This window comes from Rattus rattus, chromosome 3 (genome assembly GCF_011064425.1).
Source record: "Rattus rattus isolate New Zealand chromosome 3, Rrattus_CSIRO_v1, whole genome shotgun sequence".
In the NCBI taxonomy this organism is placed as follows: Eukaryota; Metazoa; Chordata; class Mammalia; order Rodentia; family Muridae; genus Rattus; species Rattus rattus.
The window spans coordinates 170,096,048-170,118,789 of record NC_046156.1 but is presented as its reverse complement, the minus strand read 5'-3'; the positions used below and the strand labels follow the sequence as shown (position 1 = coordinate 170,118,789).

The 22,742-nt window shown below is 46.4% G+C and overlaps 1 protein-coding gene across 1 annotated transcript in view; it reads right to left on the bottom strand.

Annotated features, from left to right (window-relative positions):
- Window positions 1-22,742, bottom strand: part of Rai14 (retinoic acid induced 14) — a 134,825-nt gene that overhangs the window by 41,731 nt on the left and 70,352 nt on the right. Inside the window, exon 3 of the mRNA XM_032898780.1 lies at window positions 14,216-14,346. Coding sequence (XP_032754671.1) covers window positions 14,216-14,346 — 131 coding nt within the window. The remainder of the gene's footprint in view (window positions 1-14,215; window positions 14,347-22,742) is intronic.

Below are 22,742 nucleotides of genomic sequence, written 5' to 3'. Positions count from 1 at the left end.
GGACCGGCCAGCACACAGGCACTTGCACAGTTACTGCAGGATTAGGAGCGGAGGGCACCCCGGGTCACCACTTAATAGCTGGCATCTCTATCAGCCTCTGTTATCGAACACTTGCTGAAAGCATTCGCCTGTAAATTACCTAAAACCTACGCATAAAATCCCCTTAAACATGCTTTGTGACAATACTGATGGGGTGATAGAATATGTGCTACCTCGAGGTATGTTTGACACTTCTATACTTGTGTGCGCTTTAAGTACTCTTGCTACTATAGCTAAATCCATCCATTCACCCACTACCATATATAGGGAGCATCTGTGTCAGATACTGTTCTGAGCACAGAGCAGTGACTAACACAAACTCCCTCCTTAAGAAACTCAGTTTTTGATATGAAGTTCAAAAGGTTGACCAGACTGAGGGAACATTTTGTATTCACACACACACACACACACACACACACACACACACACACACACACACACACATACAGGTTTGAGGATTTAGCATCATTCAGAGACAGAGACAGTTCTGATTACTGATAGAGGAGAGGGGAGGAGAGAGCTCAGCTAATGCCTAGAAGCCAGAGATAACGGCTAACAATCTCAAACATCATAGGACAGCTCCTATCTCAAAATGTGGCATCCCTAGGTTGAACCCTGCTCCCCGCCGCTAAGCCTTTAAATCAACGCATGACGTTGAAGCACGATTCCATCAAAGACTGAAGAGATAAAATGAGCACACTTTCGCACTATGCCGAGATATGATCCACGTAACACAAACTCACCTTTTTGAGATGCACAAATGGGTTGCTTTAAAGCATAGTCACACAGGTGTGCAAGCAAGGTCTCAAAGCAGAAAAAAACAAACAGTTAGTCTCGAGTGTGAACCAGAAGCTGAGGCAACTTGAACGGGATACTCAAGTGTCAGCCTCACTGCAGGAGTCAGTCAGACTTCCTGTCCCTGTGACTAAATTTCCTCGCCTAGGAAGGATTGGTTTTGCTCATGGCTGCAGTTCATCACGGTGGGGTGACATAAGTAGGACTGAGACGCGCCACCATGGCGGTCAGGAAGTGGAGAGAAGGGGCTGAGAGGACGCAGACCCTGCAAAAGCACACACCCCTTATTTCCTCTAGCTGGACCCCAACTTCTGAAGCTTCCACCCCCGCCCCAAACAGCACCACTCACTGGGGGCTGAAACGCTCACTCTGTAATTCGACATTTTCTATAATGTTGAAAAGAGAAAAACCTCAATACGTCTTAAGAGGCACTCGTTTCTCTGTTAGTCCACAAGGCAGAAAAAATCACCAATCTACTTTCCATCTTCTACTAATTTGCTCCGCTGTGAACATTTTTTAGACATGGGAACATATGGTACTGGGTCCCCTGGGCCTGACTTCATTTAGTACGATTTTGGGGCACACTCGTGTTATCAGTGAGTAGCTCACAACTGTTTAAGTTCATGAATATCCTGTGTTTTGTCTCCACAATTATCGCCTGATGCATGTGTGGGTTGTCTACTTTGAAAGTCCTGTGACTGCTAAAATAAGCATGTAGAGTCCTCGTGCAGGTACACGCTCTCAAGCCGGCAGATTCATGCCGTGGTGGGACAGCTCAGGTGCATGCATTTACATCCCGAGGTACTGCTAAGCCTTCTAAAGCTACTGCCTCTCTACATGCTTCTGATAACCAGGCAGGAGGGGTCCACTTCTCCACATCTGAGCTGGCAACTTTGTATTTAAACGAGTGAATTTTTATTACAATGTAAGGTTTACAGAGGCAAAAAATTTGTGTTTATTTAAGTAAAAACGTTTTTATATACAGGTATGCATCTCTGCATATATAGGGTGCCCACACAGTCCACAAGAGGGCATCGGTTCCCCTAGAGCTATAAGTGCTTGTAAGCTGCCCAGCGTGGGTGCTGGGAACTGATTTCTAGCGCCGCATTTCTGTTTTCTCACAATGAGAAACTCTGAAGTAGTTCAGTTGATTATCAGCTGAAATGTCTTTGGTTCCATGGCTACCTAAGCTGTGTACTTAACTTTTAAAAACTAAATTTGTCACTCGAGGGTCTCAGTAGCTGGAGAAAGATTCTGCTTATTTACAGTTTTATTTGGGTGAGTCAAGGATTTAGGGGCAGCAGGAAAGCTTTAAGAATCTCGTACCTACTCCTCTGATGCAAGGTTCGGGGATAAAACTACTGGTCTGGTCGCTGCCCAGGCTCACACAGAGAGGCCTCTCAGATTCTGATGGAGTTGAAGTGGCAACACCTTAGTAACTGAGTCTTGCTTACTCACAGTGGTTCAAGGACCAGGGGCTTGACAGCTGGGGCTGGAGAGGCGGCTCAGCAGTTAAGAGCACCTGCCATTCTTACAGGGAGCCAGGTTCAACTCCCAGCACCTACATGACAGTTCACAACCATCTGCAACTCTATCCCAGGAGATCTGGTGCCCTCTCTGGCCTCCGGGAACACTGTGCATATGTGGTGGACAGATACATTCAGATACACATATAAATAAAATCTCAAAGGAAAGGAGGAGGAAAAGGAGGGAGAGGGGAAGAGAAGGAGGGAGGGAGGGAGGGAGGGAGGGAGGGAGCAATGCAAGCTCTCAAGTCCTACCTAGACCCCAGCTTTACTGAGTTATAAGCTGTATGTAGGTACTCGATACCCAGTGGAGTTCCCATACACCCAAAGTTTAAAAAAAAAAATTGGCCTAAAAGGACAAATTGAAAACCCCACACCATTACATCCTGCCATGATGCCCATTGCTTCAATATTCTTTAGAAACACAGTTTCTTAGCCTTAAAACCTATTTCATAGCCACATCCAACTAAAGGAATTGCTACAGTGGCATGCTTTGTTGTAACAGGGTCACAATGTTCAGCTCACAATGCTCAGCTCAGCCTCCCCCACGTCCCCCCCAGGGATGTAACCAGAAGACACAAACAAGCAACCTTGTGATTTACACAAGGCTGCCTTCATCCTGGGATGCTTACAGAGACTTGGGATGCTTCTGCTTTTGACAGTTGGACCCATTCCAAGCTTTCAGCACCCACCTGCGGTCCTGCATTTTCCCTCCCTTGCTCCCCACACTTCACCCCTGACCCCCATGCCCTGAAGAGAAGACAATTCACTGGGGATATTGCAAGCATCAAGCAGCAACTCCTGGCAGCCTGAGTATAGGACAGTGGGAATGACAGTGGAGGGGAGGGTGGCCCTGTGAGAGGCTAGTGGTATAGGCAGCACAGTGTTGGCCAATCTGTTGCTCCATGGTGGTGACTGACCTTTCGTTTACAGCAACTGTATGACACCACCTCCACCAACAGCAGGTGATCTACTGAAACACTATAGTATGGATCCTAACTGGCTGGTTGGACTGCTCTTTAAAAAACAGAAACATTAAACCACGAAGCGGAAGCATTTCACTGAAAGCAAACATAGGCATCTCTCTGGGGCACCTTAGCAATATCAGGACTCTAACACAATCCCAGTGCTGAAGCAAGGAGCCAGCCAAGGTTTCCTTTCTGACAAAACCACTCGGTGAGATGTGCAAACTTCCCTGAAACAAAGGTCTCAGGACCAAGATGGGACGTTCCCCAGGGCTCTTCATCAGAAGGGGACCTGTGCTGCTATTCAAAGTCCATGGGTTTCAGTTTGGCAAGATACACAGAAAGAGTCAACATAAATCTTCTGATCCCTGATTACCAGGTGAAACCTAGAACAGAAGGAAAGACATTCTTGGGGCTGCTTCCAGAAGACCAACGTTCCAGGCTTTCTCATTTATAGAAAGTTTTCCTCAAACTGAACTCTTTTGTCTCTTACCATGTGGGCTCTCAGTACTTACATGGTTGAACCACTATGAGACGTCAACATCTCCCCTGACTCTGGAACCAACAGATTAAACTACAAATGAAACAGACAGTCAACACTCAAATGGAGGAAACCACATTCCCCAAAACCCTACAAGCACTGGTTCTGTACAACCCAGAGTCCAAGTATCACCAGTAGTAGAAATGGTGACTCAAACCTCTTCATAAGGCAAAGACACCGGGGTTCAAAGAAGCCAGGGGATACACAGAAGACCAGGATGTAAATTCACTGTCCTAATAGCTTTTTCTTTGAGACAGGGTCCAGGTATGCCACATAGGTTGGCCTTGAATTCACAGCAATCCTCTTGCTTAGCCTTCTGAGTGCTGGGGTGACAGGGGCTTCTCATAGCACCTGGCTCTCTGCCCTAATGCTGAGGTATGTTTTCTCCCTTTGTCCTGTGGTCAGTAAGAGGCCCAGGACCAGCTCCTGATGCAAACCAGCTTTGCAAAGTTGCGGAGAGTCAAGTATTTCTGTTTTGCAACAGGAATCCCAACCACCTAAACCTGCTTCCATTTTCCTCGCATGTGTTTTAGAAGATGCCATCATGGAGAGAGGAAAACTAAGTCATCTTAGGGAAACCCAGGAAAGTTAAATGCTTTTATGATGATTTCATCCAAAGTCTTGGCCATGGAGTAGAAAGCTGTGTGTGAGGCACCCTGGCTCCCTGTCCTCAGCCTCGGCTTCTCTCACTTTCCCTAGTCACCGGGCTCCAGCCCACTGGCTCCTTGCTGTTTCTTGAGCTCATCAAGTACCACCCACCTCAGTCTTTCCTTGGCAAACCAGGAAAGCCATTATTCTAGGTAAGTTCAGCCATCTGCTCTGTGCCGCCTTTCCTGGGCTTAGTCAAAGCAGTGCCTGCCTTCTTTGCAGCCCTCAATATATCTGGAAGTACTCTTAAGGGCCTTTGCATATGTATGTGTGTATGTGCATGCATGTGTTGCCAATACACAAGTGCCATGTGTGAGGGAAACTCAAAGGGCCACCTCTGGTGTTGGTCCTTGCTGTCCACTGTGTTTAACGGTCTCTTTGTTGTTCACTGCTGCATATAGTAGGCTAGCTGGCCCTCCGACTTCCAGTCTCTTCTTCCTATCTTTCTATAGGAGTGCTAAGATTATAGAGATGTGTGTCGGCACCACAAGCTTTTAAATGGGTTTCTGGGGATTTGACGTTAGGTCTTCACTCTTGCATGGCAAGCACTCTACTGAGCCGTCTCCCCAGCCCTGATGGTCTCAACTGTCTAGACCAATACAATGCCAGCACTGATCATGTCTCTACCAGAAACCCACAGAGAAGACTGAGAAACAGAAACTTCTGTTGCCTTCTCACTGGTATTAAAAAGGGAGGGGGCATATAAAAATAGCGTTACAGTTTGATTGTGGAGTATCCGGCTGAAGGCTCGAATTTAAAGTGCCCGATTGCTACTTGAAGATCATGGAGCCTTTTAGGAAAAGTAGGACCTGCCTGGTAGTTATTAAGAGGGTTTTACCCTTTCCTTGTTCCTTGCCTAAGTTCTCTGATTCCCAGTCTGTGATGAGGTAAGGGGGTCTCTGCTGTTCCCACTGCCATGGACGGAACCAGACTTCATCCTGTAGCATGATTCCCACCAGGATAAACTGACAATGGAATCCTCCATTCTTTGTTCCCATCAGGTGTTTTGTGGCAGAAAGAAGGAAAGTAATGAATAGAACTATGACTGGTGGCTTTTAAGGGTCCAGGATTGCTATTAAATGTAACCAGAAGTAATATTTCTAGACTGGGTTCTCCTGGGGTCTGGGCGTGGAGTGTGGAGATGGAATTGGAAGCTTACTTATTCTAAAGCAATAAAAACCCTACTGGGCTGGGGTACAGCTCAAGGGTGTAGCACTTGCCTGGTGTGTGGGGGTGGGTAGGGGGAGGAATCCATGAATTTAGCAAATTCCTACACCCTGGTGCCTAGAAAGAAGAACAGGTGAGGTGTATACTAATGCCAGAATTTCCAGGTTTCTGTCCGAGTTCTTCCTGTGATGTCTGTCCCAAGATAGGAGGGCCCTTCAGAAGAGAGACGTGAGGAAAGCTGAAGGGGGAGTGATAAATGAACTGTGGTAAATGGAAGACAAAGGGCAAAGTGCTTTTGTCTAGTACGTCAACAAACAGTCCCTTACTTGGCTCTAACCCTGGCAGTTTGATAGTGAAACAAGATAAACACAGCCATTTGGGAACTCATGCAAAAGTCGGCTGGAGAGAGTCTGGACATGCCACTCAGTCAGTGTCCAACAGTGGGATGAGTTTGGAGGGATGCTGGCACCTTGTAAGGCGTAACCAAGGCTAATGAGGAGGATGTGTACATGTAAAGGACAGACACTAGCTAGTGATCACGTTAGCCTTGGCCCCTGAACTGTTCCGTTGCTGCTCGGCTCAGCGTGAGAACCTCTTGCTCCAGATGCCCTTTCCTGTGAGTGACTGAAGGTCAATGACTGTGTGTTCAACAGCTCCATCCCCACCCTCCCTGCCCCACTCTGCTCTCTACCAGAGTGACCCATTTTCCCAGGATCTCTCTGACCCCTGCACTATGGGTAGCTTCAGCCCTAGGAGGCACTGTTAGCCATCTGAGAGAAGGAGGCAAGGTCAGCCAGAGAGCCGGGCAACAATTATACACAGCCATCTTTAAAATTCTGTACTTAGCCCACTTGATTATGTTTTGAGGCAAGGTCTTGTAATGTACACTAAGCTAAGCTGGTCACAGACTTGTAGTAATCCCCCTGTTGCTGTCACTCTAAGTGTTAGATTACAGGTAGGGCGACTTCTTACAAAACCCAACTTTGCAATCAGCTTTAAAACAGTATTTTCATTAGCGGTTTCTAATTTCCAAATCCATTCTAGTTATATTTCTCCCTTATTGATTATGTCTTCATTTACAGCAAATTTTCCAACAACATGGTATTGTGCTTTAACATTTCCCTGGAGTGTAACTTTAACATGATTTACCAGAAGACAAAATTAATTTAATTTAACTTGTATACAAGGACTATAGACTAACAAGTATGGTGTGTGTGTGTGTGTGTGTGTGTGTGTGTGTGTGTGTGTGTGTGTGTGTGTGTGTGTGTGTGTGTGTGTGAACTAAGAAAAAAAAATTCACTAGCTTCCTCACCCCTAGCTGTAACTTGTCAGCATTGACATTCATTAGGAAACCTGGTCTAGGAGATGTGACTGTCCCTGTGGAGTGTCTTGCTTTGTGTTTCACTAACTGGACTGACCATCTGAAATCATCTAGGGTGGTTAAACTGCCTTCCACCCAGCCTGCTTCTCTTATGTGGTGGTTTAAATGAGATGTCCTGTGTTGAAGCTGTTTGGGAAGGATTGGGGGTGTAACCTTGCTGAAGGAAGCAGAACATTAGGGTACGCTCTGAGATTTCCCAGTGTGCTCTCTGTTTCTGTTTAGGGATTAATATACGAGCTCCCTGGACTTCTCCAGCACCATGCCTGCCTGCCTGCCTGCCTGCCTGCCCGCTACCATTTTCCCGTTAGGATAGTGATGGTGTTTTGTCCTCTTGGAACCCTAAGTTTCACCCTCTACCCAAACTCTTCTGTAGGTTGCCTCAGGAATAGTGTCTTATCAAAGTGACAGAAAAACATCCGCTAAGGAAAGCCCAGTTTAGTTACCAAGTTGGGGAACCGTGGCCCCCCCTTTAACTGCACTGGCAGCAACTTTTCGTTGCCGTCATTACTGTTCTCGAGGGCAGAAATTCCCTTAGGCCTTTTCCTCTTACAAACTGAAAACTATCTGGGTGGGGGTCTTGCTCTGAGCTAGCACTGGGCAGGCAGATTTGGCCTTAAAGGGGCTAATTTTAGCAACTACAGCCTCTCATAGACACCAACACGTGGTTGGAACATCCACCTTTGTGGTTTCCTTTTCCTCTCCAAACTGTGTACTTTTCTATTTCTTTTGCCCCTGTTTGCTTTCCCTCCCTGTAGACCTGCATGCAAGTATTACTAATAACCATTTAACATAAGTTAATGACTTCATAAGTCAGTATAAAGCTATCTTGAAGTAGCCTCTGATGTCTGCCAAAAAAAAAAAAAAATTCATTACATTTTAATCTTAGCCTCAGGCAAGTTCTTAGGATGAGGGCAGAAAGCAGCAAAGAATCCCAGAACAGCCTCTAGCCCTGCCTGACACTGCTCCGCCTTAATCTGGACCCTCAGAGTCATGGCCATCTCAGCACACTGACTTTTTAGCTCCCGATAGGATGGTTTATTAAGCCCAACTTAGTGTTCAACTGTTTTTCTACTCCCAAATCCCTACTGTTTCCACATTCCACCAAAAAGTAGCACGGTCAGTCAAGTCTGACCCACAGCGAGGGGCTCTCACAGACACAAGCATTGCAAACACGACACCCGCTGACAGGTTTTGACGTTTACCCTTCTCCGAATTGCTAAAAACCATTGGATTAGATGACATCCCTAAAGCTTGTCACCAAGCTCCATGCCCTTATTTGGCCACTTCCTCCTCCTGAGGCTGACCACCAAGGTCCCACAATCAAAAGCCCCCTTTGGCTCATCTAATTAACATGCCCCACTAAAATTAAACACCTCACCCTAACGAGGGGTTTCCCCTTTTCTCTTTCTAAACTGCCATTCTCCTATGAGCCATGCCTGTCTTCTCTCTATCCAGAGGTAGTCCTTTGTCCCTCAGGGGCAAACATACCTTCTTGCTCCCTTCCCCTTCTCCCTCATCCTCTCTCTCCTGTCTTTGTCTCTTAGTTCTTGCCCTTTGTCTCTCTGGGGCAAAGAAATCTCCCTTGTGCTGAAAACCTGGCCTCGGTGTGAACTCAACTCCTCACACAGTCTACCTTCCTGGTACTGATTTTTGTCTTAGTGACCAAAGCAGCTCTAGAAGAGAGAGCGTATTTGGGGCTTACAGCTTCAGGAAGTTAGACAGTGAAATCCAGGTAGAAGGTGGTGGGCAGACAAAGCGGCTGGAGCTCACATCTTGAACCCCATCCACGGTAGCACATTTCCTCATCCTCCCCAAACAGCCACCAACCGGGAACCAAGAATTTAGATGCCCAACACTTATGGAGGCATCCCCTTCACTCAGACACTGCTAGTTGCCTTTTGCCTCTGTCACCAAAACACCTTTCAGAGAACTTGGGAGGTAAAATCTTTTTTTATAGTTTATGGGTATGAGTGCTTGCCCCCCCCCCCATGCATGCACATGTGCACGCGCGTGTGCGTGTTTGTGTGTGTGTGTGTGTGTGTGTGTGTGTGTGTGTGTGTGTGTGTGAGACAGATGCATGCCCAATGCCTGCAGAATCCAGAAGGTGTCAGATCCTCTAGAACTGGAGTTACAGACAGTGGATAGCTGCCCTCTGAGTTCTGGGCACCAAACCTGGGTCCTCTGCAAGAACAGGTACTCGTTACCAGGGAACCAGCGCTCCAGCCCCAGGAAGGAAAATCCAGGCACGCGTTTGAGGAGCTCACTTTTTGGTTGCTTAGCCCCGTGCACTTAGGAAGGAACGGTAGCAGAGGCTGTGTTCTGGGAGTCCAGAGTCCCCAGGGTGGGATTATATGAAAATGCATGCTTTGGTAGCCTACTTCTGACAACTAGGCTCTACTGTCTGCCTTTCACCATCTAAGGAGAGGCAAGGGGAGAAGTAGGGTAGATGTCAAATGGGGACCCAGACGGATTCACTCACCTTTAAAAACTGATACAGGGGCTGGGGCTACGACCCAGAGGTTAAGAGCACCAATTGCTCTCGCAGGGGACCCAGGTTCAATTCCCAGTACCTGCATGGTGGCTCACACCATCTATAACTCCACTTCCAAGGGTCTGGTGCCTTCATCTGACCTACATGGGTCCCAGGCAGGCAGATGATACTCATACACACCTGTGGGCAAAATACTCACATACACAAAAGCAAATAAAAAAATCACGCGAGGACAACAGGATACGTGGACCCATCAGCTATCAACAGAAAGCAGAAGGCTGTAAGTCAGGGGATAAAGAGTATCACAACCTGGGCTCCACGTTCCAGAGCAGTTTCAAGAGACACTGTCCACATCATCTAGAGCCCAAGTACCTATCACTACCTAGGGCCAACCTTCAAAGGGAAGCATTGCAGAAAGGGGGGGAGGCTATAATCACATGCGCTGTGTAATGGTTCCTATTAAGTAATTTATTAGTCCTTTGCGAGACACCCTAGAGAAGGCCAGTCACATGGAATGACTTGATTTCTAAGACAGAACTGCTGGTACCAACTATCTAACACATCCTTATTCTGAGCAAACAGAAAGGCAGAGAACAGAAAAGGTCACCGGCCAGAGAAGTGTCATACTGTACTGGCCTACAGAGCTCAGAGCTCCTTCTCTACACTTCAGTTCCTCAGTCATCTAAAAATATTTTCACGAGGTTTTGCTTTCGAGGCCAAAGAGATCAGGTTTCTGAAATGTGGACTGTACACTCCTCCTTCCTTCCTCCCTCCTTCCCTCTCTGTACCCCCTTTTGTCTCTAAGGTCTATGTACATATGCCCTGGTGAGTATTTGTTCAAATAATATGGTCCCAGTAGTGATTTTATTTAGTCTGGTTGTTCCTAAGACAAACACACATAACTTTAATTAAAGGCATATCCAACACAGGGGAAACCATCTTGAAGCAATTAGACTCTTCCCCCGGTAAGGTTTCAGGGTCCTGCCATCCCTTACTTCCTTACCTCCCCCATGGAAAGAGCCCAGATGGGGCGGAGGAAAGCCAAGCCCAACTCCACACACACAGCCTGGAGCTATAACTTTCTGCCCCTTTCTGTTCTATTTTGTCTTCCTCCAGCCAAGCCACCACTCTCGGTTTACCCTTTCCTAAATGAATTCCAGTCGCTCAACCGCGTTCACGTTTTTTTTTTTTTTTTAAAGCTCCTCTGTGATCAGTGTAGGAGGAAGAAATTTTCTGACAGCTTCTCCTCTTGCCGTGCATGATGGGGGATAAGCAGGAAGAAAACTAAAAAGTTTCGGGAATTTCCAAGCCACCCATCTGGTCTCGGGATATGGAAGTTTCTGGAGAATGTCTGGGCGATGGCTGCCTTGACCACTGCATTCTTGGGGCTTCTGGGCTTGCTGAACATCTGGATAATACAAGCCGAGTACTTTCCTATTGAAACTGCCCTGGAAGCAGGGGTATGGGAGCTTTTCCAGAATTGCCTGGATCTCCTGGATCCCAAGTTAATTCACCCCTAGCTTATTTACCTATGAAGCATTACAAGCTAAACAAACAAACAAACAAACGGAGGAGGGAGGGGTTGTTCTCTATAGCAATCTTCTCTACAGCAATCACAGCAAACGGGTCTTTTGTATCTAGAACACAAGGGAAAGGCTAACTCAACACAAATGGTATGGCCCTTGTCTTCCTGGAGCTTCACCACTGCATGAGAGCATGAGTCTCAGATCAGCATCTCTGCTACTCCCGTTCTTTCAGTACCATCGAACGTAACTAGACATAGAACCTGGGCGGATCCGTGGACATCCTGACTTAAGAGGAGGTGGGGACATACAGGAGAAGAGGGCATAGGGGGACGACGTTTGCACAGTGGAGAGATGACCTTTAAAACCAAGTCAAGACTCTGCACTCAACTCACAGCACAACCCCTTACCCGGAAGGCTCTCCAGAAGAGGGTCCTGCAGCCTAATTTCTGCTATGGAACTTTATACAAGGCAGAGAATGAAGTTGAGCGCGGCCAAGGACATAATTTTCAAGCTCATGACGTGGCCTTTTCCTTCAGAGAGGAAGGCAAAGCATCTCTCACATGTCCACAATGGGCACAAATCATCTCTTATAAGCTCCACGGGGCTGGTCCAGGCAAGAGTTGCAGCTGAGGGGACAAGACTAAGGGCAAGGAGTGAAGCCTCATGGGGCTCAGCTGCACCTCAATGTGAATATTCCAACTAGGTGGACTAGAAATATAAAGCCAGTTAAGATTTAATTCCACAGTGCCTTTAAGTCTTAAATTCTTACTGTAACCAGCAAATAAGTTCAGTCCTCAAGTAAGTAACCTGAGCAGGAAAATGAAGTGTTGACAGGTGATGACGTATAGAAAATCCCGCACTGGAAAAGGGATCACCTTTCTTTCATTAGTTCTTCTAACTTTCTATGTAAGGACCGTTAAGGGGGAGAACAAAGTTGACTTCCAAGTGGGAGTGCCTTCGGAGAGCGAGATAGGGAGAGCCTTGCTTTTATCTTTTATAAAATGGAAGCAGGGGTTTCCATGTGACTTCTGTGTACAGTTCGAGAACAGAATGAACTCTGACATACGTAAAACATGGATGGACCTTGAGCACACACTAACTGAAGAAGCTAGAGGGGCTACATACCTAACTCCATTTACATGAAACATTCAGGAGAGGCAAATGCAGAGAGACCACAAGCACACTAATGATTGTCAGGGGGAGAGCTTGGGAATGGCTACTGAGAGAGAAGGGAGGAGTTTCCTTAGGGGCGATGAACCTCACTGTGAAACTGAACAGCGATTTTAAAATCATTAACACGCTTAGTTTTACCACAATAGAAAAGAGAGACTAGACTGTAGTCATCTTAGCTATCTATTCTAAACAGAATAAACAGGAAGTAAGGGACAAATTTCATGAGGTCTTCTTCCCGCCTGTGTCCAAGTGGCTAATCTAAATTTTGTCTTCATTTAGTGACTGTTGTCTTGGTTAAAGCTGTCATGAGCGCTTATCCTGCCTTCCCCTGGGGTGACTATAAAAGGCTGTCTAATGCAGACTCCTGGACTGAGGGAATAGTTGCAGGAAGGCTGAGCTGGATTAGCACAGAAACATCAGGACAAAAGAACAGACTTCCAGGCCTCCCAAGGTGCAGTGAGTCAGAACATCTTTTTAAAGCACCTTAGGCAGTTCTACTGTAGAAGCTCCCTAGACGGAGAACCATGAGTCTGAAGCGAGAAAGAAGAACAGTTTCTTGAATGTCTCCTGTGGCTGAGGAGACTTTGTACACACAGGACCTACAACCATGGGTCATCCACACTCTCTTAGCCCTTTACTAACCAGGAACACCACTACATCATGGACCCCAGGAAGAGGCACTACCTCTACGGAAGAGGAGATGAGGACAAATACCCCATCTGCTTTACCTAAACTCAAAGGAAAATGAAGGTTTTCTGAGAAGGACCAGGCAATGAGGACTTGGGGCTCTGTGAGCCATATGGCCTCTGCTGTAATTATTCAGTTGTGTCTCTGTAGCCCAGGGGCAGCCATGGACCGGGACTTAACAAACAACATGCATCAGGCCAGGCTTACCGTCTCTGCTACAAATGTGGTACTTTAAACATCCTCAGAAAAGTGCCCCAGTCGCCAACTGGAGACACCAGTCACTGACAACCCCATGCCCACACTGCTTTCAGAGCGTGGAATCTCGGACGATGGAAGCTACTGGCATGCAAGCAGCTGAGGACTCCTGAGGCCACCCAGAGCGAGGCTCAGTCAGGTTCACACCTTTAGTCCCAGCATTTAGGACTCAGAGGTAGGCAAACAATAAAGGGACAGGAGAGTTGGTTTCCTGGTCTCTCAGCCCCATCTCAATGTGAATATTCCAACCGTTGGGTTAGACTGAGTTCAAGGCCAACATGGTCTCAACATAGTGAGTTCCAGGAGGAGTTCAGTAAGTCCTTGTCTTAACAACAACAACAACAACAAGTAAGGCTCAAGGATTAGGAGGCCATAAGCATAACAGAATCCCGAGAGAGGCCTGGGTGGTTCCAAGGTCATTGATCTCAATACTACTTCCAAGGTAGAGATGACTACATTCTCACTCTCACTCCCCACTCCTCTTCACGCTCGCTCTCTCTCGCTCTCCACACAGTTTTAACTATGGCAAGCAGGAATTTGATGCATGCAGACATAGAGCAAAACTCTTACTACAGTGCTCATGCAATCATGAGCTCTGCTAAAGAGTTGTTCAACGAATTACAAGCTGTAAGGTTTGAGAGCTGGGCTGCTCCTTATCCAGGGCAGAATTCATTTCCCGTCTGCCAGCCGCTTGCAACCCTGGTGCTATCTGTTCTCTGGTGCAATTGTTGGGCTGTTTGTTTTCAGAACAGTTTCGGCCACAAGGAGAAGTCTGATGGATAATTTGGAGTTGGATGAGAAAGGAAACAGGCCCAGACAGGATTTAGCATGGGGTTGGGAAGAGTTCGGCAATAGTTTTTTTTGAAGGCCACCAGAGCATTGGTCAAACGCCCCTTGATGAATAAGTCAGAATTTGGGGGGTTTATTTTGTTTCTTACGGTGTTGGAGATGGAGCCCAGAGTAGCAGACACTCTACCGCTGAAATGCCCCCAACCCTTAACAAACCAGCATTCTGTCTTACGCGGTCTTGCCCTCGCTGTCGTGCTTGGTGGCACTGGCCCCTTTCTTGCCCAGCAGTGAGGCCACCTTCTCAGCATCTCCATTCTCCACAGCCTGCAGCAGGCGGTCATCATTCTTGTTCCACTCGTTCGTCTGCAAGGCAAAAGGCAGAAGTAGAGGGATGAGCAACAGAGCCATGTCCGGCATCCAACCCTGCTCAAAGCAAGCAAGTGGCTTTAAAATCGCCCTCCGCTTCACCACGGGAACACCCGAGAACGCTAGCTTTCCTAAAGAAAGCGGCGAGGGTTGAATGAAATGCCAGCCGTCGGCAAGCTCTGACAAAGAAAGGGTCACTCCCTTCAGGTACCCTTCAGGAGATGAAGCGACATAGGACTAGAGGCCAGCTTACTCATTAGCTCATGGCTAGCTAACCTTGACAGCTGGTGCCTGAGAATGCAGGCCTTCGACAGAGTGCGAGGTTCACTCAAGGGCACTGTGCTACAAAACCAAACTGGCCAACAGTTCAAGGTTCCCAAGGGCTTAAGCATGAGCTCTTCCTTCTGGCCTGTGGATCAGGCTGCAATTCTCTGAGCTGTGCAGGCTGCTGACTCAGTGAAGGACTGCTGTCGACGAAAATTGTCTCTGACCAAGTCAGGACACATCAAAACAGCCAGTGCAACGGAGGAACTGAATTCTCAAAACTTAGAGAAACCGCTGGTAAGTACCATATGGAATGGGGTAGCTCCCCGTATGATTGCTTCCTAGTGTAGACTTCGTTGTCGTGGTTTAAGTTTGTCTGGGCAATGCCACTCACACTCCTGCAGTTTACTAACAAACACAGGGTGAGGCAGTACCTCCACTGCAAACCAAGCTTCCCATTGGAGGGAGGAACAGCCGCTTTCATGACCAACCTAAGATGCGTCACAGAACTGTAGCACACGCTAAGAACCACACAGCGGTTGCTTTCTCCCAGAGTTCACTTGATAAACAAGAGAACACTCTGCTGAAGTATGTTTAGGGCCAGTGACCTCTAGCTACGTTATCTTGAAAAGGAAAAGTGCGGTCCTGTAAAATCCTTCCCTAACCTAAACCGACTAAACTAGAACTGGATCGGGCCCAGCAGAAGAATGCGAAATCTTAATGGCCGGCACTGAAAGCACTCAAGCTGGGAGAAACCACATGAAAGGATTTTCTGGTGGCTGCTGCTAAGGCTCTCTGTTCTTCTGTGAAAAACCCGGTGATGAGGGCTTCCTAAATCAGTTCCAGGCGGATCTCTGGGGAGGACATGCCAAGAAAGGTCCCAGCCCTATCCAGCAATGGCACTTGCCTGAGGTCCAAAGGGACCCTGATCTTGGCTCTATGAGCTTCTTTGAGCAAATGAAACAAAGAGAAGATGGATTCTCCTATGTGGATGCTCGGTAATCGCTCAGTCTGTGAGTGCTGCACATGGGGTGCACGATGGGCAGGGGGACAAGGTAAAGTTCATCTTCCTCAGGGAGCCTCTCCCATATTATCTCATTAGCCAGCACAGCATGAGACATGTTTGAGAAGCATTCTAATACCATTGCTCTTAGCAATACCATTGCTCTTAGCAAGCTAGAAGCCAATTCCTTGTCCCTAGCCATATCCTAATGTCTCCTGTCCCTCCACCATTAACAGAAAAGACACCAGCAGACAGATCGAATGCCTGATGAAATGTCTGGCTAGTGTAAAGGTGCATACCAGGCTACAGTAACAATCAGTTTTTGCAAAGACTTATTTATTTATTTATCATATACAAGTACACTGTAGCTGTCTTCAGACACACCGGAATAGGGTTTCAGATTTCATTAGAGATGGTTGTGAGCCACCATGTGGTTGATGGGATTTGGACTCAGGACCTCTGGAAGGGCAGTCAGTGCTCTTAACCGCTGAGCCAACGATTACTTCTTACTGGAGAATCACAATAAAAACAACGGAAGCCATTGCTTTCTAACACTCCTGTCATCCACCACCTACGCGTAGGCCAACTTGTAAAGCTGACCAGGGCCCTGCAGGCTCTCAGGACCTTCCTGGTGACCTTTCTCTACTCAGCTCACTGAAGCCTACTGTCTAGACGAGATGAAATATGGCATCCTGCTTCTGTTGGGGAGGGGGGCTTCTGGTTTGTTCATTTTATCGCAAATCTTAAGTTCCCTGAAGACACTGAAGTGCAGCTTTTGTTTCTTACATCCCTGGTGCCTGGAGAATGCTCAGTATGTGCTCCCTCTTGACTAATCTAAATCTCTCTTGACTTAGCAAATATTTGCACTGTCATAATAAAATTCTTTCATTCTCTTGCAAACAGTTAAATCATGTTTCAGTCTTTTAAAGATACATTTATGGCCCGAATGAATCTGACTTCCTTAGCTTTTCCACAAGAGGGCCAGTTTCCCAAGAGTTTTCATTGTGTAGACTTTCTCCAAACTTCCTCACAACTGAGATGCCAAACCTCATAAATTTAATCGGGGTGATCCCAGTGTCTCCCTCTTGAGAAACGCTCAGGTGCTGGTTGGGTTTACAGAGTCCTGGGCCCATTCTGAAGATTCTGAGGCAGCGTTTAAGGTGGTTTCCAGGAATCTATTAGGTCCAGAAACTATTCTCACTGATCCCATTCAGGGACATTCAGAATCTATGTGAAGGCTGGCTAGAGAATTTCATGCAATTTTGTCCTCCACAGGCCTTAATAGGAATGGGGTAGGAAAGAGAGAAAATTTCTCCACTGTAGTGCTACCATGTTGTGTCCCACAATATAGCTAGCGAACATGAGGCCTTCATTCAGGGATGAATGATCAGTGTGTCCATAAGGTCTGCTGGAGAATGTTAACAGAACCACTCAAAAGGGACAAAATTTATAAATGGCCCAAATATCCAAACAGATTACTACAGTTCAGTCAAACAAGAGGAGGCTCAGGGCAACCAAAGGGAACGGCGCCAACGGTTATCAGAACCAGACAGTGAGAGAAGTTACAGTCAACATTCAGAGCCCTACTTAGTATGGTGGTGTGCATATAAAGAGAAATCGAGAGAAATGGAACCGCACTGTGGAGAACTGGGGTAAAAGTCAGGATGCTGGTTAGGAGTTGGGGTGCTACATCTGGTGAGAAAGAGATGGGTGAGAATACACAGAGGCCCTGGTCTGTCCTGCAGCCTGGCTGGCTAGTGGCTCGGCAGACACTCACTTGGTAACTACCTGATAGTTATATTATAGATCTCCCTATATAACTCTATATGAGCAGATCTATATGTATAAGTAGGTATAACTATATACCGATATAACTACATACCTGTATAGATAGATCTATAGATATATAGGATATTCACATCTATTTCTTTATATGTAATTAATAAATCACATTTCTCTTCCTCCCTCTTCCATATACAGAACAAAAACATCACGTGGGTCAGTGCCTGGTTAAGTTGACACTGGGTCCAGTATGCTTGGGAGGAGACTTTCCCACCCGTTTCTTTGTGTCTACAATGAGGACACACCTGCTGCCAAAACCTGGCTCTTCATCTTCGGCAAGATTCATAAACCATACAGTGATGACGCCATAGGCTGCTGGCAAACTCATGTACATACACAGAGCATGCATGTACTATCAAAGAGTCTCACTGAGCTGTCCAGGCCAGTCCTGAACTCGATCTGTATTCAGGGCAGCCTTAACCTTGTGTGCTTCCTTCCCTAGCCTGGGCCTAGCCAGGGCAATGGGTCTACACCATCAAACTGAGCACGTTCCTGTCTAGCATTCCTGTTTAGCTAACACTCCACACATCTTTAACATCTTCATAAACATCTACTCGTCCAGGTACAACCTGACGGTCCATTATGGATGCAGAGGCAGGTAACGCCTTAATGCAAACTTTCGACTATGTTCCTTGGAAATCACATTTTAAGGGACCCTAGAGGAAGCTTCCTGGACGTGAAATTATTTTATTGAATGTGGCTTCGCTTTTCCAGGAGACTGTTTAAACAGACATTATTTCAACAGAGCAGGAGGCCACATTTGCAAGTTCAGGAAGCCATATGTTACACTCCAGAGGCATGTGTAATGTGTCAGCTATGAAGGCCTGCATGTGGGAAAGCCAGAGTTTAGCCTCAATGCAGGATCCCAACATCCCTGCTCGTATATCACTGAGGAGATTTTCAGTGGCTGGCCGGTAAGTCTCCTTGCTATCCAATCTCTTCCAAATGACACCTACTTGCTCACGGCCCTTCCCCTTAGCCTCTGAAAGCCCTGACTGTCTCCACCCAGGAGAGCAAACAGAACGTCACCGTGATGAATGCCCTTGGCCAGACATGGCATCATCTTTTATGGAAAACGGAAAAACCAGTAGAAATCCAGTGGTCACAGACATCTGGCCAGCGGGCAGGCTTGAGTTTTGAAATATATCAGCAAAGTAGTCCACTGGCACCGAAGCGAGCCGGGAAGAAAGAGAGGCTAAAGCCCAAACCACTGCCAACTGAAGTAACTCTTGCTGTATGGGTCTCCTGGAGCAGCCAACAGAGGAAGTCTACTTGGGAGATGATGCTTGGAAACGTTTTCATTTTCCCTTCCAGTTTATGGAGAAGACTAGATTGCTTGGTCAATACAACCAGTAAGGCAAAGTAGAAGACAAATAGTGTTTTTACTGGGAAGGTTTCCGATTCATGCTATCCAGAAAAAAAAGAAAGTAAGAAAAAGAAAAAATAGCACATACTTCAAAACTTTAAAACCAGATGATAAACAGTCAAGTTCATGGTCCTAACTAGTTTTCCCGCAGTTTCACTGCAACAGCCAGGACTGGGTAATGTCTACCTACTACTTTAAAGTGATAAAGAGTATACAGACAGCTGTTACACAGGCAAGAGACAAGCCCTAACATTTGTTCATTCATCCAACAAGTATTTATTTAGCTCCCTTTACATGAGTGGCATAGCCTTTACTGGCTTCTCTGTAACTTTGTTATCAGGAGCATGCCAACAATGAGAGCTAGTGTCCCCCAGGGTGTGTGAAACCGAGCACCAACCCCATAGAGCGGAGAGAACTTTTAGTCAGACAAGCACATTTCTGGACCAGATGATGAACCAGGTCATGCAGGGAGTGATATTCAGGTAAATGAAGAGGAGTCACAGTGAAGGATGCAGGTGCATTCAGTAAATGGTGTAGACAAGGGAGGAAGATGCAGGTGCATTCAGCAGATGGTGTAGACAGGAACTGATCCAAGTGAAGCCCTAAAAGATTGCTCTCTTTAATCATTACTAGTACCTCATGACATAAATACCTGTCTACTCTCCTATGCAGGAGGCCCAGCACACTCATGAAGATCTTCCCACCTATGTGCAGTGGTTCTGGAGCAGCAGCCGAGACATCCACTTAAGAAGGGGTTTGCCTGCCCTACATTTCACCCGAAGCTGTTCACCATCTAGGTTACACTGTGTCTGCTATTCACCCCGAAACCTCTCACCCTCCCTTTTCTGTACTATGCCACAGTTCCTGAAGCCTTTCTAAACGCCGAACGCTGTGCCATGGACATAAGATAATTATAAACACCTCCTCCCAAGACCAGGCAGGTCATTCTGCTAACAGACTTCAACATACTACTGCTCAGGGAGGCGCTATTTCCTGGGCTTGCGTCCTGGACTGTGCAAAAAGGGAGAAAAGAAGCGGAGAGCACAAACATGCACGGGTTCTCTCTCTCTCTCCATTCTTGACTGTGGAAATGAGTGTTTCACCTTCCCAACTTCCTTCCTACCCTGGGATGGTTCACTCTATTCCTGACCTCTGACCCAAATAAGGCTTCTCCCTTAAGGTGTTCTGTCAGTGCAGTCACCACAGCAGCAGATGTCACTGGAAAGCTCGTTTCTCCCCCTCTGCACTGGCCATGGACGAACCCCCTTTCTGCCTCTTCCTCTGTGAGGAGTGTACTGGTGGTAAGTTTACCTAGCACCTGGGCTTGATCCCAGGAGCTTCAAATAAACAACTAAAGTCATGCAGCAGGCGGCTGCAGTGAGATTAACCTAAGTCTAGAAATAGGAAATCCAATTCTACCCTTCAGAGAGAAAATTCCTTCCATCGAATCCAGTGGTCTCAACTGCTCATGCATTGACATTCATATTGACATGAAGAGATGAAATCTTAGCAATTATGTTTAGCCCTGGGACTAGAAAGATGGGATAAAAAAAAAAATCTTGTCCTTCAGGGATCCCCTGGTTTTGAAGGCAGAAACACACACAGAAAGTGTCAAGTTTCTAGACAGGTGCTATAGAAAATGTTCTGTGAATACCCAGAGAGAATACTACTTACCACCTAAAAAAACTAAAAAGTACTTACCACCTTAAAAAAAAAAAATTAGGATTCAATATCAACAGTAATTCTGAGGCCAGCAATACCTGCGGCTCATTTTACCCATAAGGAACCTGGGACACACAAAGATTACGGGACTTGTATAATGCCATCCCGTTCATAGTACAGAAGAAAGAAACAGCTCAATGGAAAGGGAAAAAGAGGAAGAACTTTTACAATAAGAGGAGGTGAAGCAAAGGCAGAGGTAAGCCGTGGAGTCAGGGGCAGAGGAGGAAGAACCAAGGGGAGCAGCAGGGTGTCTGACAAGAGGGCCTGAGAGGAGGTGGACTAGGTGGCTGGCTGATCTTTAACTGGGCTGTATTTGCCTGAGGTGGTGAAGAGGAGGAGGAGAGGAACAGAGAAGCAGAGGTATGGAATTGGGATATTTTGAAAAAGGAGATGTCAAAGCTAGCAGAGTCAGTTGTGAGTTAAATATGACCGTGCACGCACACACACACACACACACACACACACACACACAAGCACACAAGGGGAAGGAGAATCGAATACTTCATAAATTGATGAAAGGAGGTTTTCAAGCAGCCCTGAAAAAGTCTGATTGGGAGCAGAAATTGTAACAATGTGAAGGACTCTGGCAATGCCAGAGGATGCTTTCTTGGAAGATCAAATAGCACATTCCAAACAGAGGCTGACCGCAATAGCCCTGCAGCGTCCACTCACCTCTTTGGTCTGCTCCATGCTTGTTCTCAATCCCTGGGCCAAGCACTGTGCTTAGTTGGGTTCAAATCCTGGCCCTAAATTCATTTAACTTTGTGCACTGCAGTTTCCCACACTGTAAAACATGGTGGCCGATAACACACTTTACGTACTGCTGGATGGATTCCATAATGCCACCGGGGAGACCTATTTGGACACTTTGCAATGAATCACCCTACTAAAATAGAACCAACTATGTTTGGATTCTAGACAACATTCCAAGGCCTAAAAGTCACCATTCCAATTTTCTATACATTTTGCAACAGGGGCTAGAAGCCTCAGAATTCATTGAGTGATTTAAGTAGTCAAAATACTATATATATGTAAGTCCAATGGTGAGCATTCTCGGGTGTTATCTGCTTATTATTCTGTAGTGCTGGGGTCCAAACCTGGGCCCTCTACATGCTAGGCAAGCATTTTACTATTCAGTTGTGTCCACAGACCCAGAGATTAAATTTAAGTAGTCTGGATATTTTAATAGATGGGAGGCGAAAGATACTACTGACTTATTTATAACCGACCACTTATAGTTCTTAAGAGAGGGCAGATCTGTTGTAGCCTTTCTATACTCCAATAATAGCAGCCCAGAATAAACTCCAATATCCACCCACAAGGGGGAAAAAGAAGAATCTAGTTCCAAGGAATTCCTTCTGCCTGCTGCTAAAGGCAGAGGTCAGTGCTTATTAACAGCACATACAATGGGTAAGAGGGTCACCATCAGTCCATCCGATCTGTCCGCAGCTTCAGAAGAGCCTCTGAAGAGATGGCCCTCTGACACCATTATCACCCCAGGTCCCAGAGGACACAGGGCTTCCCAAGCAGGCTCAGGAAAGCCCTACTCTTCAACAGCACAGTTCTGAGCGCCACCGAGAGATCAGAGCTAGCGATGCTGACAGATGTGGAGAACTTGGAAAACCTATGCACGTTCTTAGGTAAGCTGGCCTTTCACAGCCCAATGGGGAGCCTTGCCTTACACTTTATCACTCAACCAGACTGTGGCTGATAAATGGACACAAACAATAATCACCTAAAGGGAGAAAAGTCTAAACAGACCAATCCAGAGCATTACTACACAGCCTGGGCCATGGGCTTTGACCATACTCTGATATAAGTGTCAGTTTTTAAACTAGTGGGTTTGGTTGGGGATTTAGCTCAGTGGTAGAGAGCTTGCCTAGCAAGCGCAAGGCCCTGGGTTCGGTCCCCAGCTCCGGAAAAACAAAACAAAACAAAACAAAACAAAAAAAACAAAAAAAAACAAAAACAAAAAGAAAACAATAACAAAAAAACCAAACAAACAAACAAAAAAACCCAGTAGATTTAGTAGACCATTAAAAACAATGAAATAATTTCAAAGAATCACACTTGGAATTCTGGAACTCCATGTTCTAGGACATACAACTTACTTCTACAGAAAGTCATCACATGATCAGCTAGTTGTGTCCCTTAAGGACGGGCACTGTGGCTTTCCCATCTTATCTCAGGTACCTA